The sequence below is a fragment of the Lissotriton helveticus genome, chromosome 1_1 (assembly GCF_964261635.1).
Source record: "Lissotriton helveticus chromosome 1_1, aLisHel1.1, whole genome shotgun sequence".
Classification (NCBI taxonomy): Eukaryota; Metazoa; Chordata; class Amphibia; order Caudata; family Salamandridae; genus Lissotriton; species Lissotriton helveticus.
Window position 1 is genome coordinate 844,789,645 of NC_136057.1, and position 27,929 is coordinate 844,817,573.

Below are 27,929 nucleotides of genomic sequence, written 5' to 3' on the forward strand. Positions count from 1 at the left end.
AGAAGCGCCATAACTTGTAAAGCTCAGTTGGCCCAAAGTCAATGAGGCTAGCGGGCTTGCTTTGACAAAACACTCATGGAGCGCTCATGTTTTTGTGTGAAGTATTACTAGTAGATTTAGTAGAAGTGTTGTGATCCATGCATGCAACCTAGGTACACTGTTATTCGACATCCAGAAAGCAAAAGCACTGCGTGTCCAAAAATGCACAGTTCTGCTACCTGGATAGCCCTGGAATTGGAATTACAGTTGGATGATGTGAGGCGAGACACAATGCAGCCAGAAAGGCATCACCCTCTTATAGTGGAAGACATAGAACCCGAAAATGCTGTATACTGTAAGCATGTAGCCAGAAGCTCTAGTTTGCAAGACTTGTTGCACTGACCTATTAGCACAAATTAAACAAAAACCTGCACCTTCCAATCTTCAACCTTTCCGAAGCTGCAAGCATGTAAACAGGAACTACTGCACCAAGATGCGCCTTAGCAAGGATCCATTGGAGGGGATCTTCTTCCTATAGGCGAGAGCAGAGGGGCTCTCAGTTGGTTTGTTACAGATGAGTGAACACATCTAGTGTTCTCAGTTTATCCCACTAACTTGCATCATTATTGAACAGTGAGCAGTGTTGGTGGTCTGCAGGAATTTAATGTTAAATTCTGTCCATTGCTCCTTGGTCTCACTGCTTGCGGCATCAGGGCACCAGATTCCTGCTGAAAAGCTGCTAGTGCTTGGCTGCCTTCCCAGTCCACTATTTTGTGAACATAACTGTTGAGCTCAGAATATGCCTTTGTTTGTCAGCTCCAAACGTGTTGTGGTTTTCCTGTTCCTGAATGTGCATATTACTGATGCCATTTTGCGGTAGACTTGTTCGCTTCTGAAACTGTACACCTGTAAGGCTCCACGTGCCCTTGTACCTTCCCGTGCACCTATTGCTCACTTCCTGTGAGTTTTAGTGGTGTTTTATCAGTTTTAATCCCTCTTTTGAAAATCTCTGCCTAAACATTTTTACGTTAAACGTATTTAAGGGAGGAGGAGCGTTTTTAAAGTGTCTATGAAATATTTTGCCATTAGTGTATTGCATCCAGTGCTTAATTTAGGCTGGCACTCATTTTTGGAGATTTGCACTTATTTTTCCTGATCAGATCTTTCTTGGGATCGAGAGAGGGAAAACACACAAACCGGAAGGACGGCGAAAAACGTCACCTAGGAAGAAAGTAGGAACCTGCAAGGGTGAGATAAAGGGGTAAGGAGAGTCTGGGAGGGGATTCAAAAGACCTCAGGTGGGTTAAGGAAAAGCAGTCTTGGTGTTCGGCACACCCACATGTAATATCCCCGGTCCTGGGCGCTTTAGACACGGGCACTCATTATTTTACAAATGAAACACTGAGGTACCTACTTATTCCCATTCTTGAGACTAATTGGGCAGTGCATGGATCACATTAGGCATGTGAAGTACCGTGAATTGTGCTGCCATACTGGCAATATTGACTGATTTCTCTGACACTTTCTAAACAAAGCTGAATGGACAGCAACTGCATTAACACCAGTGCCAGGTTTCTTCAGGTTTACCTACAGACAGTGTGTCCCAAAGAAGCCACTCGGCTCCACTGATTACACTACTAAACTGTGCTTAACAACAAGTCAGGGACTTGTGAGGTGCAATTCTTCAATACAGCCTTAATATTTTTTTCTCGAAAAAGCAGAATTAAAACAGTGCGTGCAAACATGTGAGACACAAAGAAGGTACTTGGGCTTTATACGGCTACCTCTCGGGCTCTCAATTGGAATAAGAAGGGGAGGAGCCAGGACAAAGAAAATGCATTTCAAGGGAGGAGACAGAGAAATTCTGGAAAGGATATCGCGGGATGACTCCGATTCAGATTACAGCCACAAGGCCATTTCACTAGCAAACATGTAAGTAAACAGTGTCTTAGCTGAGATGCATGGAAGTAGTTGGCATTTGGGGGTATCTTGGCTCATTTGGTGCCCTCTTGTAGATGATCAAGCAGGTTTTGTCTGTCTGTATCTTGGCTTTGCTCCAAATTGAGTCACAATTGTGTTTCCTTCCCTATAGGTTGGCAGATTTCATGTGAAATTTTTGTTTTTGCCTACGCGCGATTAAATGACAAGCTCGCAAACCTCTGCATTGTGCAGTCACTAGGGCATGGTTGATCCACCTCACCACCATTTCCTGCGCACATAAAATGATGTCTTAACCTATCAGCATCACCTTCCTCAGTAACCAGTATCTGAAGTTTGCCAGTGGTGAATTAGACCCACTAAACTCATTGATTGGACTAATGGGAAACTCCCAGCACAGACATCTTACTCACTAGGTGCTTAAAGGCTGGCATTTTGGCGGTTGCCATGCCACTCTCTAACACTCTATGATACAGAAGGAATCATCATTGTGCACCAGTTTATGCCAGGGACCATCACTTAAAAGAAGGTAATCATTTCTTACAGGAATTTGCGAATTCGATATCTCAATTTTGTGCAATGATCAGTCTTAATAAAATCTCTTTTAATAAACCTTAAAGTAAAGCCTCTAGATGAACATGAAAGGCATCAACCCAAGCTATGTCTATGAGCCCCTTCGAACCTAAGCAAGTCTCTCAGTGGGAACTCGAGATGCTACTATCTTGTAAATAAATACTTATCAAACATCTGAAAGGAGCAGTCGGAAGGGCTTACTTACCACGATTCCTGGAAATATAGCTCCAGAGGTTCATCCAAAGTGACATAAGTGGATACATGATGTACATGGCGCATCGCATATCTGTGGGGGAAGTAGACGTCAAAACATCATCAGCTCAAATAGAGGCCCTGCTTTTAAAAGGGGAAAGATTGGCAAATGAGGCTAATCATCTAGTACATTTACAAAACACGCTTTCAATAGAAGTAAAGTTTTAGAAGTGCTGCTAACAACAACAAGGAAAGCATTTTAAAGTCTGACAAAGGCTTATGAAGTAGTGATATTAAGGTACCAACCTGCCACTATTATGTAGCCACCAGACCACATAGAGACACTCCAGAAATAAAGTCATACCCGAATATTACAGCAATCCAAGCAATGTCATGCATAACCCTCAGAGCGTTCAGGTTACAATGTAAAACTTCAGAATGCGGAACTTTATGCTGCACATCATGGATACCTCCATGGGTGATTATCCGCGCGCTACAAATTCACATAACATAACAAAGGGGCCGCATAAAAAGTGCTGTTTGAGCTGGTCAGCAAATAATAGCGATACAAGAGGGCTGTTGCTTGTGTCTACTGGCTATAAGGAGTGATCCATCCCAGCTCGAGATATGCTAGATTGTGCACCAATATAAGATGATGGTGTGCAGTCACAGCACAACCTGCCCTTAGAGGCCGCTCTCTTGCAGTGGGAACAGTACAGGAAGTACCCAACCCAAAATGTATTGATAATAAGGGGAGGAGGTCACCAAGTGGGTTGCCTCGTGCATTTAAAATATATTGTGGCTCATCGCTGCGAACATGGAACTTTTAACTTGAGGTGGATGGAAAAGGTGTGTGCAAATGCATACAATATAGAATCATAATCATCATAAAACAAAATAATCCACAGTTGTTTGTTCATCTTTGTACTGGCTGGAATCAGAGCAGAAAGACGAGAGGCAAGCGTTCATCTGATGCCAAGTGGTAGTTGTGCTCAGGCGTACATTTTTGCACTCTGTCTACCGGGTACCTCTATTGCTGTACACAACTCACCTGCAGCTACATATTGGCACAAACATTGAATACATAACAAGAGGCCCTAGACATATAGCAAGGACTGTATTTCTTATTGAGCCTCCTTTCAATGAGCTGGTGGTGGAACTGTATCCTTGTTGTCAGAAAAGCGTGTGTAATAGTTAATGAAGAGAGGCTGCCCTGCTGTTCTTGTCTAACAGTTGGCATTTCAAGCTGGAACTATTACTTAGCTTACCAAGACTTTAGAAGGCATAGTAGTATGTATGGCTCCATGGTGCCACCCACTCACCACAGGACCAGAGCTGCTTCAGTCGAGTATACTGCAACAAGACATTGGAACAGAAGAAAACTGTCGTAAAATAAAAGCCGAACCACTACCGCCCAATAAAATTCTGACAGACAAACTGCTGAGCTCCTATGGAATGAGTAAGACTCTCAGATTTCAGATGCCACGGTTTATTGTGGTCTAATAGTTCTGGCTATGACTTTGTGATTTGAAACACAATCTTGTTTGAAGATGTCTAAGTAAGTAATAGACTGAATACTCAAAAATATAATAAAAGATCCATCCATCTGTCTATCTATCTGTATGTATGTATTTGCATTTATAAAGTGCTCTGTAACCCTACGGGCATCCTGGCACTGAGACACAGTAAACTAAAGATAAAAACGCAGCTGCAGAAACTGACCAGCCGGCTGGTTAAACTCTGGGAAAAAGCCAGGTCTTGACTTTCTTTCGGAACAGCAGCAAATCCTGTATTTGCCTCAATTCCGGGGGGAGGCTGTTCCATAAGCGAGCTGCTGCTACGCCAATAGCTTGTTCTCCCATTGTAGATCTCTTACTCTTTGGAATGATTGCCAGATTAGCTGCTGAAGAACGCAAATTACGTGCAGGTACATACCATCCAAACCTAGCCTGAAGCGGTTTAGGTCCAAGTCCGTGTAGCGCTCTAAAGGCAATGCACAAGGATAAGAACAATATCCTTTGTCTCACTGGGATCCAATGCAGGTCAGCCAAGGCCTCCTGAGATGTAGAAGACCCGCACGTTCTCATAAGAACAAGTTTTGCTGCTGCCGCCTGGATACACTGGAGCCGCGAGATCAAATGATCACCGGGACTCCAGTAGCAAAGCATTACAATAATCCAGGCGGCTGAGAACAACACTCCTAACCACTAAGCCTCTGACCTGAGGCGGCAATAGTGGAGTCCTCTGATGAGCATGTAACAATGTCTAACTACTTTATTTACATGTGATTCCAGGTTAAGCTTCTCATTGAAGCTAACCCCCAGATTGTGTACCATGCTCGCAGGAACCAGAGGTGTGTCTGTAGGAATGGGCCAGAAGTCAGAGGGCAGAACTGACGGCACTCTGCCCACCCCACAGTGCAAAATCTCCGTCTTGTCACTATTGAATTGCAGATCGTTGTTTCTCAACCAAGACGCCATTTCACACATACACTTATGGAATGTTTCTTGGGAGTCTGCATGGTCGCCATCCAAGGACACAATCAGTTGAGTGTCGTCAGCATAGTTAACTACACTTATATTATTGGCTTTAATAACATCCACAATGGCTGCATATAAACATTAAATAAGATGGGGCTGATTGAGGACCCCTGAGGGACCCCATGCTTACCGACACAAAAATCTGATTGAAAAGGGGGCAAAGCGACAGCTTGCCGTCTACCTGCCAGATAAGACTGAAACCATAGCAGGGCCACGTTTGTCACCCCCACCTCTTCCAGTCTTGCCAGTAAGACAGCGTGGTTCACAGTATCAAATGCGGCGGACAGGTCCAACAAAATCAATGTTGCCGATTGCCCCCTGTCCGCACGCATTCGAAGGTTGTCCAGCACGATAACCAACGCTGTCTCAGTCCCATGACCTGGCCGGAAGCCAAATTGATCTTTCCCCAGCTTGTTATTTCCTTCCAAAAAGCCAGAGAGAGCTCGGCTAACCATGCGCTCCACTATCTTTACAGGAAACGGTAAAAGGGAAATAGGTCTATGATTCCCAAGGCAGCCAGGGTCCAATGAGGGTTTTTTAAGCAGGGGGGTTACTATTTCCTCCTTCCAACATGATGAAACCCCCCCACTACTGAGTGATTGGTTACACAGCTGGTGAAGCAGTGGAAAAATCTCGGGCCCAGCTCTTTCCACATTTTTTAAGGGATGGGATCCAGCGGAGAGAGCCAGAAGAGACATCCATTGCCACCCTGACAAACTCATCCTCCGTAGGCAGATCCCAGTGGTCGAGGGTAATCCCTTGCCTCCCTAGCTCCGGCCCTACATTCCAAACCCCCGTTAGGTTGGCTGGTCCTGTTTCCCCTCTTTCCCAAGTGCCTAGCGGGGTGTCTGGTTTCAGACCCTCAACGATCCTGTTTTATTCTGAAAAAAAGCTGCCAGGCCATTACAAAGCTCTTGTGACGGAGTAATCTTATTACTCATACAGTCAGGATTTGCCATATCTCACAGCATATTAAAAACACATTTGACACTGTTTGGAGATTTTACAATAAGATCTGAAAAGTATGCTGCCTTAGTGGTTACTATCTCTTTTTTATACTTTACAAAGCATTCCTTCCAAATGGCTATCTATCTATCTATCTATCTATCTATCTATCTATCTATCTATCTATCTATCTATCTATCTATCTATCTATCTATCTATCTATCTATCTATCTATCTATCTATCTCGATACTTTAAAGTGCAGGAAGGTCTCTTGGTGCTATTTGAGGAGGAACTGAAAGAAGAAGCACTGACTCTGTCAGCATGGAATCTAATAGGCAAAGTCTTGAGGTTCCGTGAATTCTGAACCCGTTTCATAAAGGTCATGGTTTCGTTACGAATTTGATATTAACGAACCGTAACCAGTTAGTGCGGCAAGTATGAGTGTTTTCATCACGTTAGAACAATGGATTCACTACGTATTTAGCGATTTCGTTCTGAACCCTTGGGTTCCATTTTGTGTATGGCAGCCATTTTGTGGTTGCCCTCACATAGGCCGATGACTGTGGCTGAACTAGTCTTTTTAAGGACATGTACACCTTAGCTCCAGTCCGTGCTGACTTCTGTTTGACCTGAGTGAACTGACCCTGTTGCCTGAAGCTGACCTTGTTAAACCAGTTCCTGCCCTTTAGCTGATCAAGATTAAGGATCAGAGCACAGGACATCGTAAAGTTTTATTGCACACAAATATGCCTTATCCTACTCTCACCTGTTTCTGCTCCTTTCTTTATGGTCTATTTATGATTGGGTTGTGGCCTTTGTTATTATGGGTTCGTTCGACCTGTCTAACGAAGAATGTTGGGTTTGATCGATGATTGATCATGGGCTGGGCAACTGAAAAGTGGGTTTGTCGTCATGCGATACTTTTGTTGTAGAAACATGTGATTGGTTAAACTGTAAACAAGGAATGTTTGCCTGAAGCATAATGTTTGGCATAAAAAGGGATGACTTGCTTTGTAAAATTGAGCAGTCTCCTGAAAACTCATACCGTGATGATTTCTAGGACTTCTGTTACTGGCTGCAGCCAATAAATTTGATCTTTGACGCCACCAAGAAGTTTCCGTGTCTCTGTATTCTAAGACAGGTGGAACCCGAAGACTTTGGGCGTTCCCCTGGCGCCGCTGGGTATTAAATAACCCGGTTCTTCAGTTGGCGCTTCCAACGTGGGGCGACTTCAGCTGTACCGGTCCAAGCCTGAAGATCGTGAGGAAATTCTGGAGGACGGCCACCACTTCATCGACCCCGGCATGTCGAATGTGGACTGAAGGTCTTTTCTGCGAGGCTTCTCGCTTTCCTGACGGCTACGTAGGACTGCTGCCCTGACTGTCGCCCTGTCTTGGACCCATTTGTGATGCTTTGTACGGCGAGACGATAGACGGGTCTTCTGGTGGCGTGACTGATACCTCAGTTAAGTATAAGTGGGTCGCTCCCAGTCCTTAGTTTTTGGTCCTTTGGTTCTTAGTTTGTTTGGTCCTTAGTTTTGATTTGAAAATGGCAATTTCCAAAGCCGAGGGACTCGTATATTTGCGAGACTATTGTTGTAGATAATCCCTTGAAGTTTGAAGCTCGATTAGTGAGCGAAGATGCCTAATCGTAGCAAATTTGGTACTTGGTTTGGTTGTGGTTGCAACAGGGATTCCCGATTGGAGGATTCATGTCCGATACCTCCGGTTGGAACTCCGACTTATGAGCTCTATTCTAAACACGGCGTGGGCCCCATTACGTTCAATGAAGTATGGGTCCACTACACTAGAAAAGATGGTGTCTTACAATGGCCCCAACATGGTAGCTTTAATACAGAGATTTTAGATATTTTAGAAACTAAATTATTTAGGAAAAAGACCGGCCGGCAATGTTTGACTCCTTTCGCCTTTGGCGTAAAGAAGCCAGACAACGAGAAATTAAACAAGCTAAAAGAGATAAGAGAGAAAAGGGGTTGTCGATAATGCAAGCTGCTAGGCAGTTTAAAGAGGATGAAGAAGATAAAGCAGTTGAAGTGTCAGATAGGCAACATAATATGGCTATTGATAAATGTTATCCAGCTTTGCCATCTCTTCTTGAGAATGTAACGAAGGACCCTGAGAAGGATCCTTTGATGTCACATTTGTTGAGATTACCACCCCCTTATGCACAGAGTGCTACGGCACCTCCGGAACCCCCGTTTTTTCAACCCTTTGTTGTTCAACCTCCTGCTGTTGTTCAGCCACCCGTTGCTCCACAGATGGTTTTACCTTCTCCTGCGCAACCCGCTCTAGGGTCGCCAGCTTTGCTACCAGCTTTGCCTCAAACTCCTTTGCCTTCCGCTTCTGCATCTGAGACTCCTACTGTTTTTATTCCTACACCTTCTTTGCCTCAAAACACTTATTCTCCTGTTCTTATGACTGCTTCTTCTCCTTCTGTTCGAAAACGAATGACAGAAACTGTTTCTAGTTTATTGTCTCCATTGTTTGGGTCACTGAATATGACCCCTGTTTCGGAACGTAAGCAGAGTCGTAGTCAGCTTCCTGGTTCCGAGGAACGGGCTGTGTTGGGTTTATTGGCTCGTAAATGGATTATAAATGCCTCAAGGTATAGTTTGCCAGCGGTTATGGATGTTTTCATTCAGTGGGAACCGCCTAAGCAAAGGTATGTTTTTAATGTAATGTGTATGTTTCTGCGTCAGGAATGGGAAGATAATGATTTGGGTTTGATCCCACAGGAACTACTTGATGTTCAGTCGGATTTCGCTAAAGGGATGCTAGTGGAATCTGATATTACAGATGCCGTAGAGACAATACTGGCTTTTAGATCTAGCCTTCCGCCTCAGACATTGTACGAACCTGATTCCTCTGTTAGAAGAAAAGCAAGACAGTATCCCATGAGAGAAGTTCCTCCTGTATGGAAGGAAGCTGTTCAGGCTAATGTAAATCAGGGTATTGTTGCCGCACCTGCTCATTTTCAGCGAGTATGGGTACATGTCCCTTGGAAGAGAGCAGAGGTCTTGGCTCTTAAGCAGACCTTACCTGATCCCCGTAAGAATCCTGCTGGCTATTACAAAGAATTGTCTCAGACAGTTGACGCATGCATCATGAATTTAGCCGACATAGATATGCTGTTGGGTAATGTAGTACCTCAACCTCTATGGGCAAAAATTCGTCATGAGGATCATGCAATTGAATTTGGTGACTCATGGGTCAATATTGCTGCTGCGGATGGTAGACAACAGGGAGGTGCTAAACCTGAACCTTTGGTGACGGAATTGCCAGGTAGAATTATTAATTTAATCAAGACGATGATGCCAGCGTTACGAGTAAATTGGGACAAGTTAGCAGCATGTAAGCAGAAGAAGGACGAAAGTGTATCTGATTTCTTCACTAGATTTGAAGAGACATTTATAGATCATAGTGGCCAAGATATGAGTACGGAAGGTGGACAAAGATTGTTCGTAGATAAGTTTGTCTTTAACTTACTTCCTGAACTGTGTAATAAAATTGAAAGATTCTGAGAGTTCTTGGGCTGTTTCCTCGTCGGCCCAGATATTGGCGACTGCACAGTACTATGAGAATAGGGATAAGGACGAAAAAGACAGAGTAGAGAAAAAGACTAAAGACCTAAAGACAAAGGTTCTTTTGCAGCAGGCGTATCCACCTCGCTCGAATCAGCAAGAGTCACAGCAACGCCCACAGTTTCAGCAACCTCCACAGTTTCAGAGACCGCAACAGAACGCTGGGTATTTTCCTCCAAGACCCCCCTTGGGTTTGAATCAGTGCGCGTACAGTAAGGAGGAAGGTCATTATAAAAATGAGTGCCCTGTTTTACGACAGCGTGCGAGTGGTAGGCTGGCCCCGAGAGGCCGTGGTGGTTTTCAGCAAGTGTCTAGGGGTAGAGGACGTGGTGCGTTTCCTCAGAACGAACGTTCCTTTCCCCCACAAAATTCTATGAATTGCTTTGATCAACAGAAAATTGCATCTGGTCAGTCGACTCAGTACTATGCTGATGACTATTATGTTGAGAGTGAGAATGCTGACTATAATGATTGCTAGGACAGCCATGGACAAAGAGAGGGAGTAGTGTCGGTTCCAGTAGATCAGAGTGGGCCTTATGTTACAGTAGCCACATCGGGTGTGGTAGAGCCTTTTCTTTTGGATACTGGTGCAGCGAAGAGTTCTATCACGCACTCTAAACTCCCTGGCGCACCTTTGTCTGGCTTAACTAATGTTTCAGTAGGATTCTCTGGCGCCCCAGTTCGTAACCCAGTTTCTAGTCCCTTGTCTCTTTCTATAGGGCCTTGTGAGTTGGAAGCACCTCTCATTTTAACGACAGGTTGTGGTGAGAATTTGTTGGGTTTGGATTTGTTGAAAAGGTTGCATGCAACCTTACGTTGTTCTCCTGCGGGAGTACAGCTTACATTGGGTAAGAAAGTGATCTCTCCGATGTATTTGTCTAAAGATCGGCTTCCACCGGAATTGCGTTCTCTCCCTGATACTCTTTGGGCTACTGGTCCTAATGATGTGGGTCTTTTGGAGATTCCACCTTATGTTGTAATGCTTAAAGCGAATGTTAAAATGCCGCGTATTCCCCAATATCGGATTTCTAGCGATGGTGAAAGAGCGCTTTTAGCGATCATTTATGATCTGATTGAGAAAGGTGTGATTGAAGAAACGAGAGGTAATGTGTGTAACAGTCCTGTTTTGCCTGTCCTGAAACGCACTGACTCTTCTCAGCCACCTGTTTACAGGTTTGTGATTGATCTTAGAGAGGTTAACAAGATTGTTGTGCCACAGTTTCCAGTTGTTCCGGATATTACTGCTTTGTTGACCTTGATTCCTGCTTCAGCTGCCTGGTTTTCGGTTATAGATCTGAAGAATGCTTTCTTCAGCATTCCAATTGCCGTGGAAAGTAGAGATATTTTTGGCTTCTCTTTAGGAGGCCGAAGCTTCCGGTTTAAGAGAGCTCCCCAAGGCTATTGCGAAAGTCCTTCTATTTATAGCCAGGCTTTGAAGACTCAGCTTGATACTCTTGTGTTGCCTGCTGGTGCTGCTCTTATTCAGTAAGTGGATGATCTGTTAGTGATAAATAAATAAACACTAAGGGAGGTCCCAGGGGAATAATTTTAACGACCCTTACTGCTAAACCCCCTGACTATAAATAACACCAACAAAAATTAGCAGTGAGTCAAAACGACCAATCAAATTATGTACCCAACAGACAGAAAATGGGAAAAGCTATCAATATGAACGAGTTCCCATCAGTCCACCATCGAGACCGCCCTTCATCATCTGGGATCTCTTATTCTCTTCAAGGTTGGGAAACCACAACAGACTGGCAGATTTTGGTAACCAAGTCGAGGGTGTCCCAAACAAAGTGCCTCAGATGTGAACTGGGTGTGTCTAGTGAGGAACTGAATAGCAGTGCTAAAAAGTGAAAAGTGTTTAAGTGAAAAAGAAAAGAGAAAAAGCTCTAAAATTAGGTAGTGATAGGGGAAAACAAAATTTAATATGCACCCTCTCACTCCCAAATCAATAAAAACAGTGCAAATAGTAGTGTAACAAATGACTACTAACGAAGATATTAGGTCCACATGTTTCTGCAGTCACTGGAGCCTATGGGTCTCCTGCTGCTTCCTCAGGACCATTAGTGCTACTGCTATATGTTAAAAAGGTAAAAAGTATCACCTGATACGTGCAAATATACTCGTCCTCCCAACTTTAAGTCCAAGAGATCAGCCAGGAAATAATATATATGGGTACATAAAAAAAGGGCGAAAAAGAAAGCATAGTCAATATTAATAACACTATGCCTTGATTGTACTGTTATCTTCTGAGTTAACCACAAGCCGTTTATAAAATATCGACTAGTGCTGAACAATCACTATTTGTCACATGTATATAACTTAAGTCTCACTCACCCATTTGCTGGGAAGGAACAGCCCCAGCTCACCTGGCACCAGCTCAGGTAGTGGGTGCACCGCGCTACAGTAAAACGGAAAGGTATTGTATTAGATAGGTTAAACATGCCTCATATTCCACGTTTCATCAGTCTCTCACACACCGCATCCGGCGCCACACTCTCTCATTAGTTCGATCGTAATCACTCCATTTTGGAAACACAGCGTATATGGTGAAAAAAATCGCTGGCTCCACTCTCAGAAAGAGCAACACTCCTCCCGGCTCAATATCCCTGTCTATAACAGGCTCACACGGCAAATCACCCGCATCCCCCTCCGGCAAAAACCATCCAGAAGGACTGCATTCGATAGCCAGCAACTACTGTTGGGCTACCAGCCAAAGTCTTGACTTTTGAGGAGGCTGTAGATCATGATTTAAGGCAGTTGTATCAACAACCATGTAACCATTTTGTTAATCTGTCAAAAAAAGAACAAGAAGCAGTGAGGACTTTGGCCAATATGGAATCTTTGATAGTCAAACCGGCCGATAAGGGCGGGGCGATTGTACTGATGGATTCGGACTCATATCGAGACGAATGCCTGCGCCAATTAAATGACACCAGGGCTTACTGCAAATTGATTAATGATCCAACAGATAGACTCCCTACTGTTATCGGCCATATAGTGGAGGAAGCACTAGCCGAGGGATGGATCACCCAAAAGGAATCTTAATATCTTTGCACTGTGAACCCCAAAATGCCGTACTTTTACATATTACCAAAAGTACACAAGACCCAACGGCCCCCACCTGGCAGACCAATTATATCAGGCATTGGTTCATTGCTTGAACCTTTATCTACCTTTGTAGATTTTTTCTTGCAACCAATTGTGAGGGAGATGCCTACCTTCCTAAAGCACACGAAGGATATCTTGAGGATCCTCCTTGACATTGAGTTTAATGAGGATTTGGATCTCTTAGTGTCATTTGATGTGGAAAGTCTCTATACTTCTATCCCACAGACAGAGACGTTGGAGGTGATTGAAGAATTGCTTACCAATAGAGACTTGAATTCCATCACGCCTGTCAGACTTATCTTGACTATGGCCACTTTGGCCATGACTGAGAATTTTTTCCAGTTTGAGGAGTCCATCTATTTGCAGGTTAGCGGGGCTAGCATGGGCAGAGTTTTTGCTCCTAGTCTCGCTAACCTGTATGTTCATAAATTTGAACAGACCCACATACTCGCAGACACCAATCCCCATCTTCGGTGTTTGCGGGTGTGGAAAAGGTATATAGACGACATCCTGGTGGTGTGGCGTGGCACCGCTGATGAACTCCACCAATTTCATGCGTGGCTAAATGATAGGAATCGTTTTCTTAAGTTTACTATAGAATTCGATAAACATCGACTACCTTTTCTAGACCTACTGATCTCTGCATCTGAAGGGGGATTACAATCAGAGTTATACCGCAAGCCAATGGCAAGGAATTCCTTGCTAAACTATGAAAGTTTCCATCCAAAAGCCCTCAGGGACAATTTGCCCTTTGGGCAATTCCTCCGTATTCAGAGGAATTGCTCAACAAAACCTGCTTTCCATGAACATTCGAAAGTCCTTGAAAAAAATCTGCTGGTTAAGAAATATCCGAAACACCTGATTCGACATGCCAAGAAAAGGGCTTCTAATAATAACAGAGAGGGTCTTTTGGAATTGGCACCTTCAAAACCTAAACAGGAGAGAATTACCTGTGTAAATACATACTGCACCTATTCCAATAAAATTCAAAAAATTGTAAAGAAACATTGGAAGATTTTAAATACGGGCACTGATAGGTTGCCCCTTCCTTTGTTTGCATTTAAAAGAGGGCAAAATCTGAAGGATCAGCTGGTACATACCAGACCAAAGACAGGAATCCCACGAGCAGTCGGTACCCTATGGGACTTGCCTGCAGTCATGGGACATCATCCATGTGGCAATTGTGCTGCTTGTCCTCAAACGACCAAGACACTCACTATTGACATAGGCACTGACCGACCGTGGCAACTCAGAAGGTTTACGAACTGTAACAGTTTGAATCTTATTTACTTAATTACATGTCCCTGCAAAATGAACTATGTAGGGATGACAATGAGAAAAATTAAGCTGAGAATCTCTGAGCATAAAAGCTCCATTCGATGTTGCAGACAAGCGAAAAAATTAACTAACCACTTCCTTGAAGTAGGGCATCAACCCTCTGATCTGTTCTGGACAGTACTTGATCAACCATGGATTCCACCAACAATCACTGATATCTCCAAATTTCTCTTTAAATGTGAACAAAAATGGGTTTTTAGACTTAAGACAGACAAATCGGGGCTGAATGAAGATATTCCCTGGATGTCACTCTGAGGACCCATTACACTGCTCTACATCTCAGCTTGACACTTAAATCTATGTGCTTTTTTGTTCTTTGGAATCCAATCATATTTGGTTTAGATCGCCAGTACTACAATTTATTTATTTTTTTTAAAACCTTTATTTGCAAAATAAGGACATATACAGGCCTACAACCACCAAGACCGGCCAGTAATACGAAACAGTAAAAATAAAGCAGTACACAGCTCATCAGCCGACAACCCGAGGGTCCGGCAGCGGAAAAGCATGACGTGGTTAGGAGCGTCCAGTAAATGAGGAGGAATAAAAGGTTTCCATTTTATAACACACAAAGAACAAACAAAAAAACCCAGAAGAAAAGAAACGAGGCAAATTTACCAATATAAGGGCTGCTACGTGTGACATGAGGGGGACAACGAAAAGCAAGCTTCAGGAAATCATGGAGGTGGGGTGTGGGGACCAAGAGCGAGTAATGCTTTACATTGAACAAAAATTCAAAATTACTGGAACGTACAATCAGGGAGAACCTGTATCATCATGGGACTCTACAAAAGGAGGGTCACAAATCCCACCACGATACGAATTCCACGGACCCCAAATCCTACCCCACTTCTTAGGCCTACCCCGGGAGACGTATACAATTTTTTCCCTAAACATGCACCAGTCCATGCTCTCCTCCCAGGTCAAGACCAGTGGCGCCCTATGAGACCCCCAGAGTTGAGCAATATCTCTTTTGGCAATAATATTTCCCAGAGTGACCCACTGAGTCTGGGCAACGGTGCAGTCATTCGGTTCCCAAATATTCAGCAAGCAGCGCCGGGCCTCAGGAAGTAGCCCGACGCCCGTCACCTCTCCCATCACCTCATGCACTCGAGTCCAAAAAACCACTACCGCCGGGCACTCCCAAATAATATGGAGGAAAGTAGCAAGCAAACCACATCCACGCCGACATAGCCCATCCATCGAGTAACCCATATGCATCAATCGTGGACCCGTGACATAGATGCGATGAAGAATCTTTAGCTGCACCAGTCCGAGGCGCCCCGGAATAGCAACTTCCTTTGGGGAGGAGACTGCAGCCTGCCAGTCTTCATCGTCTAGCTCCAGCCCGTCACCAGTCCATGCCTCACGCAGCTGTGTAAGAAGGTCCGAACGGACATTAATAAGTTTCTTGTATATGAGGGAGATAGTGCTGTCGGGGACATGTCCATCAAGCACTCTATCCTCCAAGGGAGAAGACTCAGGGATCGAGGTGCCAGCAGGGAAAACTGAATCGAGCGCATGGCGGATCTGAAGGTATCGAAAATATTCCCTATCACTCAGCTTATATTCCCGTTGTAACTCGTCAAACGTTTTGACTCTATTGGTGGCCCAAAGATCACCCACTTTGCTGATACCGATAAGGTCCCACCTATCGAATCCCTTCGAGGACCACAGACCACCCAATCTCTCAGCTGCATAGAGAGGAGTTGCCCTAGTGAGTTTATCAGTCCAACCCGTGGCCGATGTTGCACTACCCCAGACACGCAGTGCCACTGCAGTTGGGCCTGTCAAACACCTCCTGTCACTCTTGGAATAGAGCGCTCTATTATAATCGCCCCCCTGGAGTTGCCACTTATCCATATCATAAGCGGGATTAGGGACAGGGCCATACATGGCATGATTAATAGCACTCAACTGGGACGCCCAATAATAACGTTTGACATCCGGTAAAGCTATCCCACCATCATACCAGGGCAAAGTCAATTTCGCCAGCGCTATACGCGGTCTCCCGCCCCAAATCAATTTCCTCTGGAGACCCTCGATTTCACTAAAATAACCAGCTGGAACCAAGTCCAGCATGTTCTGGATTGCGTATAAGAATCGGGGAAGAGACATCATTTTAAACAGGGCCGCCCTCCCCAGGGGGGAAAGAGGCAGTCCACGCCATGCCGCCACATCCGACCGAAGTCGGGCAAGCTGAGGCAGTAGATTACGCTCAAATCGGACCTTAGGGTCCATAGAGATGTAGATCCCCAAGTATTTGAAACCACCACTGGAGACAGGTATAGGGCAGAAGCGAGGCAGAGAAGGTTGTCCACCCGCAAGCGGGTAAATACAGGATTTAGTCCAGTTAATAACCAAACCAGAATATTTCCCGAAAGAGCTCAGGACATCAAACAGGGCTCCCAATGACTTACGGGGAGAAGTGAGGTACAATAGAATATCATCAGCATAAAGTGATACCCGATCCTCAAAGGTAGGAGACCACCGTATGCCCCGGAGCGAAGGCTCCCAGCGGAGCCACGCAGCAAGGGGTTCAAGAGCAAGCGCAAAAAGGAGAGGCGACAAAGGGCAGCCCTGTCTTGTGCCACGTCCGAGGACAAAGGGATCCGAGGCCCTTCCGTTAACCACCACCTGTGCAAGCGGTTGTTCATATAACAGTTTAACCCATCCAATGAACTTAGGACCAAAGCCAAATTTAGCAAGGGCAGCCCACAAATAAGGCCATTCCACCGTGTCGAAGGCCCTCGAGGCGTCAAGGGAAACCAAAACGGCCGGTTCCGCAAGAGACCCCGCCCTCGCCAAAACACCATGTAGACGGCGAAGATTGAGTGCAGTGTTACGGTGGGGGATAAACCCAGATTGATCAGGGTGCACCAGGTCGCCGATCACCGTGATCACGCGGTTCGCCAAAATTTTTGCAAGAACCTTAGGCTCCACATTCAGAAGCGAGATTGGCCGATATGACGAACAATGTTCCCGGGGCTTTCCGTCTTTGTGGATGACCACAATGGACGCCAGTCTCTGATCTCGGGGAAGAAGCCCGAGATCTCGCGACGCCAAAAATGTCCGACGAAGGTACGGCGCCGTTTTATCAGGACACAACTTATACAGCTCTACTGGTAAACCATTCGGGCCCGAAGCCTTACCAGAACGAAGTGCACGGATAGCGAGCGCTACTTCATCGGTAGAAAAATCCGCCTCCATAAGCTCTCTGTCCGAACCCGAGAGGCTAGGCAACGCGATATCGCGGAGCAACAGGTGCGAGTCCTCCTCAGGTATGTCCGAGACCGGCGAGTACACCTTCCGAAAATGCTGGGCAAAGACCTCAACGATCTCGACCGGGTCCACAACTCGCACACCATCCCCCCGCTCAATAACAGCCACAACACGATTCACTCTATCCCGCTTATCAAGCCAAGCAAGCAATTTCCCCGCCTTATCACCCAAATCATACAAGCGTCCCTGCTGTTCACGATGCATCGCTTTAGCCGCATCAGTCACCAGAGCTCTGTATTCAAACTGTTTAAACGCCAAGGAGTGCAGGCTAGCAGGCGTAATCACAGATTCCATCTGTCCTTCCAATTCAGAGATATCGTTTTCAAGCCGTACCACTTCTTTAGTTCTGCGCCCCCTTTCGCTGGCAATCAAAGAGAGCGTCTGACCCCGGATCACAGTTTTACACGCCTCCCACAGAGTAACAGGGGAGGATACTGACCCTTCATTCTCAGCAAAATAATAATCCATACATTTAACCACTTCCTTGCTAATGTTGGGGTTACGAAGATGCCACGGATTAATAGGAGCAACACGACCCCCGGACTCTAGCCGCACATCAATGGTGAGCCATAGTGGGGAATGATCTGAAATCCCCCTCGCAAGATGTCTAATTTCTCTCACGGAGACCATCTGTGCAGCTGGAATAAGAATATAATCGAGTCGCGATAGACTACCATGGGCCCCCGAGAAAAAGGTGTACTGGAGCTGGCCAGGGTGAAGTTGTCTCCAACAATCCGCTAATCCCAGTGTATCCATGAAACGGCCCAACCATAACTGCGATGTGGGGAGGGTTCTACAAGGGTGTCGGTCCTCCACTCCACTGACCACCGAGTTAAAATCTCCACCCACTACTAACAAACCATCGGGGAGCCCCAGGATTACCCCACCCAAATCCGAAAATGTGGTAGATTGTAGACCAGGGGGAACATACACAGACAAAATGGAAATCGTCTTCCCCTCCCATCGACCCACGACAGCAGCATAGCGACCCCTATCATCCAGCACCTCGTCATCTACCTCGAGGGGGAGGGAGTTCCTAACCAAAATACCCGCCCCCCTCGACCCACTGGTGAATCCAGAGTGGGCCACCAAACGGTAGCCTCTTCTATTCAGCGCACGGCACGTATTGCCCACCAAATGCGTTTCTTGTAGTAGAACAATATCCGGGGCGTGCCGCTTCAAGTACTGCAAAACTATTCCCCGTTTAATTCGATCCCCGAGACCATTAACGTTCCAGCTCAGCACCCTCAGCCCCCTACCCCCCATCCCAGACAAAAAACAACAGTCCCCCCCGCCACAGAGCAAGCACAAAGGATAAAAGAGCGATCAAATCAGAGACTCGAAATAAACAAACAAGAAAAGACCCCCCCACAACCCCCCAAAGAACCCTCAACACACAACCCCCCTCCCTGCACCCCTGCGGTAGACCAGAAAGCCACCCCAACTTGCAGTGTGCCTGTCGCCCCATTAAACTAACCTACAAGAAGAGAGAAAAGTGTCCCCTGAGGAGGAAGAGTCCCGAGTCCAACCACCCCCGGGTATCTGTTGCGTATAAACATCGCTATCACAGAGCCACTGCAAAGCGTCCAATAATGGCTCATCGGCACCGACTCACTACTCCAGGTCTTCCAGGCCGCCCTCGGCACCCCTCATATTCTCCGAGCTGGTCTGCTGTGTCGGCAAAGTGTCCAGCCAGTCACTGGCCGCCGCAGGGCGATCAAAGAAAAATGTACGTTCATTATGCTCAATCCGCAGGCGAGCCGGGAAAAGCATGGCATATTTCAGGTCCATGTCTCTAAGGCGTCGTTTCACCCCCGTGAAGGCCATACGTTGCTTCTGCACTGCCTGGGTGAAGTCCGGATAGAAGCTGATCGAAACATTTTCAAAACTTAGTGGGACCATTGACACGGGAGGCCTGCAGGATAGCGTCTCTGTCCCGGTAATTAAAGATCCTGGCTATGATAGGCCTAGGAGCGGCCCCAAGCTTGGGCTTCCCACCTGGAATCCGATGAGCGCGCTCCACTGCAAAAAGACTACTAAGACCCTTTGGTGACAAATAGTTCTGGATAAGGTCCTCAACCAGAAGATCCGTCGGTACTTCCGTGGAAGTCTCCGGAACGCCCACGATGCGAACATTATTTCGTCTGGCCCGGCTCTCGAAATCATCCAGCCGACGGGCAAACGTGTCCCTGGCCATGCGAAGATCATGGACCTCGGTCTGAAGATCTGAGACATCTGTAATTAGGCTCGCCGTCTTCACATCCAAAGATTTGACCCGTTCGTTGGTTTTCCCCAGGTCTGTCCTGATAAGGTTGACCTCAATCGCAACCGTATCCAACTTAGTAGCAAGAGTTTCATATTGCTGTCCCATCGCAGTCTGTATATTGGCAATGGCGCCCATAACATCTGCCAAAGTCGCCTCCTCATTCACAGGGGTATCGTCACCAGCCTCTCCGGGGGACTTGCTCGATCCACCCGGGGATCCCTTCGGGCGAGTAAAGCGGTCTATAGTCTGGGTCTGAGCGGCTCCCCCTCGATTCGGGCCTCTGGTGTGGCGCCTCTCGGGGTCCGTCCTGCCCGTCATAATGATCGACGAGCTCCAAAGGGTCTTCCGAGATCTAGTCCGAATGATTCCCCCTATGGCAAACTGAAGGAATCGAGAGGTCGAGGAACGACAGCCAAATGAGAGTCTGCGACTAGAGCAGGGCAGCAGTATCTACCAGCAATGATTCGGCACCAACAATGACCGAAATCGAAACCGAAAGTACCACAGGGGCAGCGGAGGCGTCTCTCCAGCCGTTGTTGTTCGATTGCCACCTGGGCACCTCGGGAACTCGAGCCCCTGGATTGCCACTGCCGTAGGCCTCAGATTATGGAATGCAACAAGTCCAGTTCCCGGCGGCCAAATCGAATTCTGGAAGAAGCGGTCGATATCAGCAGGGCATCAACGAGAAGCACCCGTCGTCTAAATCAGGATCTGTGTCAGGATAGACAAGGGTGGCGGAAGGGGTCTCGGGAACCCTCTGCTCACGCGTCCATCTTGGATCCGCGCGTAGCTCCTCCTCCAGTACTACAATTTGAACATCAGAAATGACACTTTTTTAATTCTAAAATACTGCCCTTAATGTTGTGCTATACGGGGATTCGAACCGAGTCTCTGTCTGTGAAAACGGGAACTACATCTCCCGATTGCTGCTATACGTCACAACGTCATTCCGTCGTGCGCACGCATGCAGCCCACGCCCAACACGGAAGTAACAAACGTATTTATCCAGCGCCGGTACACCGGGTCGGTACCTCCCCACGAAACGGCTTCAGAGGGACGACCGGTGTACCGACGGAGAGGTAAGGGGCCAACGTATATCAAGGGGCAAGAGCAGTGCTTTGCTGGCTATCGAATGCAGTCCTTCTGGATGGTTTTTGCCGGAGGGGGATGCGGGTGATTTGCCGTGTGAGCCTGTTATAGACAGGGATATCGAGCCTGGAGGAGTGTTGCTCTTTCTGAGAGTGGAGCCAGCGATTTTTTTCACCATATATGCTGTGTTTCCAAAATGGAGTGATTACGATCGAACTAATGAGAGAGTGTGGCGCCGGATGCGGTGTGTGAGAGACTGATGAAACGTGGAATATGAGGCATGTTTAACCTATCTAATACAATACCTTTCTGTTTTACTGTAGCGCGGTGCACCCACTACCTGAGCTGGTGCCAGGTGAGGTGGGGCTGTTCCTTCCCAGCAAATGGGTGAGTGAGACTTAAGTTATATACATGTGACAAATAGTGATTGTTCAGCACTAGTCGATATTTTATAAACGGCTTGTGGTTAACTCAGAAGATAACAGTACAATCAAGGCATAGTGTTATTAATATTGACTATGCTTTCTTTTTCGCCCTTTTTTTATGTACCCATATATATTCTTTCCTGGCTGATCTCTTGGACTTAAAGTTGGGAGGACGAGTATATTTGCACGTATCAGGTGATACTTTTTACCTTTTTAACATATAGCAGTAGCACTAATGGTCCTGAGGAAGCAGCAGGAAACCCATAGGCTCCAGTGACTGCAGAAACATGTCGACCAAATATCTTCGTTAGTAGTCATTTGTTACACTACTATTTGCACTGTTTTTATTGATTTGGGAGTGAGAGGGTGCATATTAAATTTTGTTTTCCCCTATCACTACCTAATTTTAGAGCTTTTTCTCTTTTCTTTTTCACTTAAACACTTTTCCCTTTTTAGCACTGCTATTCAGTTCCTCACTAGACACACCCAGTTCACATCTGAGGCACTTTGTTTGGGACACCCTCGACTTGGTTACCAAAATCTGCCAGTCTGTTGTGGTTTCCCAACCTTGAAGAGAATAAGAGATCCCAGATGATGAAGGGCGGTCTCGATGTTGGACTGATGGGAACTCGTTCATATTGATAGCTTTTCCCATTTTCTGTCTGTTGGGTACATAATTTGATTGATCTGTTATTGGCCACTGATGATGAGAAAACTTGTAAAGAAGCTACTCTTTCTTTGTTGCGACATTTGTCGGACTTGCATCATAAAGTGTCACCTTCTAAGTTGCAGTATTGTCGCCAAGAAGTGACCTACTTAGGTCATCTCTTGTCAAAGGAGGGAAGAAGGTTGACCCCAGAACGAATTCAAGCGATTGCGCAAATGACTGTACCAAGCACACAGAGAAAAGTGCGTGCTTTCTTGGGTATCACGTCGTATTGTAGACAGTGGATTCCAAATTTCTCTCTATTGGCGAAACCTCTGCTGGCTTTGACTTGTAAAGATACACCGAATCCTCTTCCGTGGTCTGACGATTGTCAGAAAAGTTTTTCTGAGTTGCGTGATGCATTGTGTTCTGCTCCTGTGTTGGGTACTCCCGACTACAGTAAGCCTTTTACACTCTGTGTCCACGAGAGAGAGGGTTGTGCATTGTCAGTTTTGACTCAACAATTCGGTGATAAGCAGCGTCCATGTGCGTATTTCTCGTCAACTTTAGATCCGGTAGCTAGAGCGTTGCCGAGTTGCTTGAGAGCTACAGCGGCAGCGGCTGTTTCTATCCGACAGTCTGCTGGACTGGTGATGGATAATACGTTGATTGTGATGGTTCCACATGCAGTGGATACTTTATTAAATCGAACAAAAACTCAACACCTTACTAGTGCAAGGTTGTCGGGTGATGAGTTGACACTTTTGGCTAGTCATGTGCATATTAAGCGATGCAATGTATTAAATCCAGCAACATTGTTGCCGACGTCTGTGGATACAGATGGTCAGGAACAGCACAATTGTTTTCTGAGGACGGAAGAGGAGACAAAGGGTAGGATCGATTTAAAAGATTCTCCTCTTCCGGATCCTGATGGTACGTTATGGGTTGATGGTTCATGCTACAAGCTTCCGAATGGTAACACGACTGCAGGATATGCCGTGACGACATTAAGTACAGTTGTTGAAACTGCACGAGTGAGCTATAATTCAGCACAAGCAGCGGAATTGATTGCATTAACGAGAGCGTGTGTTTTGTCTGAAGGAAAGAGAGTGAATGTGTATACCGATAGTCAGTATGCGTTTGGTGTTGCCCATAGTTTCGGACGTTTGTGGAAAGAAAGGGGATTCCTCACATCCCATGGGACTAAGATTCAGCATGGACAGTTGGTGAATGAGCTTCTCGAGTCACTTACTTTGCCCAAGCAAGTTGCGATTGTGAAGTGCAGTGCTCATCGGAAGGTTACGGATGATGTTGGCCGTGGTAATGCGTTTGCGGATGAAGTTGCGAAAGACACAGCAAGAAATCTGATGAGTCGAATGTATGTGGCAGGCCCTGCGAGATCGTTTGGTGATGTTGGAATGTGCGAAGATACGATTGAGAGTGTGAAATCGATACAGGCTGAAGCTACTGAAAGTGAGAAGAATGTTTGGAGAGAAACTACGGGTAGATTGGATTCGACTGATTGTTGGGTTGAATTGTCAGAACACCAAAGATGGATGTTGCCAGTTGCCAGATGCGTACGCGCTTGCAGTGGTTACTATGGCACATGGTTTGTCTCACACCAGTGTGAAAGGGATTTGTAAGTTGTTGGCTCCAGTATGGCAGAATGCTGGAATTGCCAAGTGTGCGGAGAATGTGGTCAAGAATTGCATGGTGTGTTTAATGTATAATCCTGGCAAGGGAACCCCAACTCCAGCTGGTCACTTTGCTCCTCCGACGTATCCGTTCGAGGTTTTGCAATTGGATTTCATCCACATGGAAAGGTGCAATAATTTAAAGTATGTCCTTGTAGTTGTTTGCGCCTTTTCTAGATGGGTAGAAGCATACCCCCTAAAAGATAATACTGCCTCGTCCACTGCTAAAGTCCTGGTCAAAGAATATTTCCCTAGGTGTGGGTTGCCAAGGATGGTATGGGGTGATAACGGAAGTGAATTCGTGGGGAAGGTGATGAAGAGAGTGTGTGAAGGGTTGGGAATTCACCAGAAATTCCACGCTGCGAATCATCCCCAATCAGCTGGTTTAGTTGAGTGCTATAATGGCACGTTAAAGTTAAAGCTGGCTAAGATTCAAGCGAGCACTGGTCTTCAATGGCCCTGTGGTATATAAATAAATAATACCGGATCTAGGTTTTACTGGACATAGTAATAACAGATAGCTCAATAAATAAGAGTCAAGATTCGAGGTAGTAGGAGTTTGCAGGTTTAATACAGCATAAAGGACAGGAACAGGACAACCTGCACAGGAATTGGGAATGGGATGGCAGCGCTGCCGGGGGCAGGATCAGGATCGGCGTAACATTTAATAACAGTACACAACAGTACACAAGCATATATATTAAAACAGTTGCATTACAATGAATACAGTAGGCGGGGCAGTGGGTGTGGTCAATAGCAGTCGCGAAAGATAAGGGTGAAAGTAGGTGTAACAGGAGGCGTGTACATAGACATGTGATGTAAACGTAACAGAATATGTCATAAATGGGGCGGAAACATGGAGGGGGCTACCTAAGGAGCCGGGACCTCTAACCTAATGGTGCGCGCAAACTGACAATGACGTGTTACTAGGAGAAGCTGGGGGCTATGAACTCTGTGCTAGGAGTAGAGACTGAAGTCTGGAGAGTCAGGGCGACATGTACCTAAACCCTATCTAGTATCTGATGTTTAGAGGACATGTTGATATAAACTAAGAGTCAGGAGGGGAGAGGCTAATAGACTCTAAGACTGGAGCATGCATTATTCTACATGTAGTGCGTGATGAAGAATATTAAATGACCATTAATACAGTATTTCTCTTACATGGAGACGTAAAGGCTAGACAATGACGGAAACTATTGATGCGATTCAGTAGCTTAGAAATGCAGAGAAGGAGGGCTGGACTGATAACTAGAATCATAACATACTCTTGGCAGACTAACAGGCAGAGGCAGGCCGAGCCGGGCACTGTGAGGCAGGAAGTAAGTGAAGGGTCAAGGATACAGGTGGGGGCTGTATCGCTCCTCAGCGAGGGTTCAGGAGACAGAAGCTGAATCTGGTGTCCAGGCCCTTTAGAGGCCTAGAAACGGGGACTTTTCAATGAAATAACGTGCACACTGAGAAACGTGGCAACGTAACTTTACATAGGCCTAATACTCGTAGCTTTCACGAGAACTGGAAACTGGCATACTAGAGATGGACGCAACTGTAATTGCGTCTTTAATCGAACATGGGGAATACATATGCATATTAATCATGCACACATAACATAAGATGGAGGATGCTTTACCGTTGGCACTTTTGTCGACTAGAACTACAGTACATTCCAGGATAGGCCTTAGTCCGTATGAGATTGTCTTTGGCCGTCCGGCAAACGTTTGGGGAGTGCCGAGGCCAACGAAGTTTAGCGACATTGAATACCCTATGCTAGTGGACTACTTGTATGACTTGATGACTAAATTGCATGTCTTACATCAACAGGTTCATGATAAATTGCCGCCAGCTTCTGCGGACCCAGGTCACATCCTCAATCCCGGTGACTGGGTCCTGGTGAAAATTTTTCAGCGGACTAAGAATGATCAGCCCCGCTGGAATGGACCATACCAAGTCCTGCTATCTACGAGGACTTCAGTAAAGGTTTTCGGGAAGAAAAACTGGATCCACGGCGTACATTGTAAGAGGGCGCAGTTGCCTCTGCCGTACGACCAGCGGGTCCGTGAAGGTATTGCAGATTCAGAGACTGAAAGGGTGCCGAAGTTTGCACCGTTTAGCGACGCTGAGTTGGTGTGGAGAGGCTCCGAGAAAGAAGATGACGATGTCCTTCAAGAAGCTGTGCCTGTGTCTCAATGATTAGACACTACTGAACCTGAACTGTTGTTTCAGCCTCAAACGAGGCCTGGAAAAGAGTGTTATAATCTACGTCCTAGAAACAATGGACTAATAAAACTAATGAATTCCTTTATTTTGATTTTTGGAACTGAACTCTCTCAGGAATCGAACTCTCTCAGCCATGAAACTTTTTGGTATATTTTTGTGAACCACCATCCGGGTTCAGCTGTAGGGTCACGGTGTAAAGACTAGAGAGTGCAAGCCGAAGACGCAAGGTCGACGGTTCTGGTTGCTCTAAGGGAGTTCCCTGGGCTGACAGAAGCATTCCTTAGCAGAAGAAAACCAACCGCCGTGAACAGCATCGGTTAGAGGATGGAGTTTTTTGAGATTGAGAGAGCCGTTGAGAAAATGAACTTTAAGAAGAAACTGTGGAAAATTATGCATAGCAAATGTTTTCTGATCACATGTCTTTTGATGTTTTTTAGCATGACGTTAGCTTTGGTGGGTTGGTTTGTATTTTCTCTTCAACTGATTTCTGCACCCATTTTCCAACCTACTACTTTACCTGCTACTACTTCTTTGCATTCTTTTCATACTGTACCTGAACACGAACAGATTAGAAGGTCAGAATTTGTAAATAACTCATTCATACAGTTATTGCATCAACATCAGTTGGTGGTGAACATCACTAATTGCTGGGTGTGTGGTCTTATGCCGCATACTACGGATAGAGGTGTTCCCTATTTGATTTTACCGTTTAGTCGGAACGGGTCTTTGTGGGCTTTTCAGACTATGTTCCTTTATGCCCTTGAGGTTTATCCTCCGCGTTTTGGAAGAGAGAACACGAGTAACCAAGCTTTGGTGAAAGGAGTTTTAAACATGAGTAGAGAGATCGATACTTATAGAACTATTCCCAGAGATGAGTTAATGGCATATGTTGGTTGAATGCAACCGGATATAGTATTAGTCTGGGTGAGAAGCAGGGACGAAAAAGGTCACCTCCGATTTGGATTGTACCCCATCGTGGTCATTTTTGTCTGCAAGGGAAAGGCAAGAATCCGAGAGCTCAGTTAGGGAAGAGTATTTGTACTCAGACGTATGTTTTTGCATCCCAAACTTCCCCGCCGTTTTTATCAGCTAAGGGCACGTATTTTGTCTGCTATGATAGAGCATATACATGGTTGCCCCCTGATTTTTCGAGAACTTGTTATGTTGCATATTTGTTGCCTCCTACGTATACTGCTGCTGTAGATTACCACAGAACTAGAGTAGTTAGAGGTGTCTTCAGTAAGGAAGATACTACGGGACAAGAAGTGGGAGACTTTTTCAAGGGTTTCCTACCATTTTGGGGACCTATGGCAAACAGTAGAAACGTACGGCAATTAACGAGAGTGGTTGAATCCACCATAAATGAAACTGCTGGTGCCCTTAGTAATCTGACAGCTGAGCTTCAAGCGGATCGCCTTATGACGTTACAAAATCGTATGGTTTTAGACGTCATACTCGCAGATCGAGGTGGATTATGTAAAGTGATCCAATCGAGTTGCTGCGTTTTTATCCCAGATAATGCTCCGACAGTTTACAAGGCCATTTCTAAGTTACATAAGATCTCCGAGTCTATACATGTGGACAAATGAGATTGGTTGTTAACTGGATGGTTTTGGGGACTATTATCCGTTTGGGGATGGAAGCTTCTGACGATCATTGGTGTGGCTTTAGCAATTCTTTTCTCGTGTTGTCTTTGTATACAGTGCGGTCCTGCCATATGTGGCCTTTGTGCTACTATGTGTGTCAGGGGATCGCCTGCCTCGAGAGATACACAGAGGAACAAGATAATGCTTCAACAGCACCTTGGTGATCTGATGAGAATTGACATCGACTCCGATATAGACTGAGTGATTGCCTATGTAAGGGCAAAAGGAGGTCTGAGGTTCCGTGAATTCTGAACCCGTTTCATAAAGGTCATGGTTTCGTTACGAATTTGATATTAGCGAACCGTAACTAGTTAGTGCGGCAAGTATGAGTGTTTTCATCACGTTAGACCAATGGATTCACTACGTATTTAGGGATTTCGTTCTGAACCCTTGGGTTCCATTTTGTGTATGGCAGCCATTTTGTGGTTGCCCTCACATAGGCC

At 45.8% G+C, this 27,929-nt stretch overlaps 1 protein-coding gene across 3 annotated transcripts in view; it reads right to left on the reverse strand.

Moving 5' to 3' along the window:
- The window catches only part of GLT8D2 (glycosyltransferase 8 domain containing 2), a 147,588-nt gene that overhangs the window by 81,899 nt on the left and 37,760 nt on the right, over positions 1-27,929 (reverse strand). For all 3 annotated transcript variants that reach the window (XM_078674962.1, XM_078674952.1, XM_078674944.1), the window contains exon 2: positions 2,696-2,776. In XM_078674962.1, coding sequence (XP_078531088.1) covers positions 2,696-2,774 — 79 coding nt within the window. In that variant the 5' untranslated portion in view covers positions 2,775-2,776. The remainder of the gene's footprint in view (positions 1-2,695; positions 2,777-27,929) is intronic.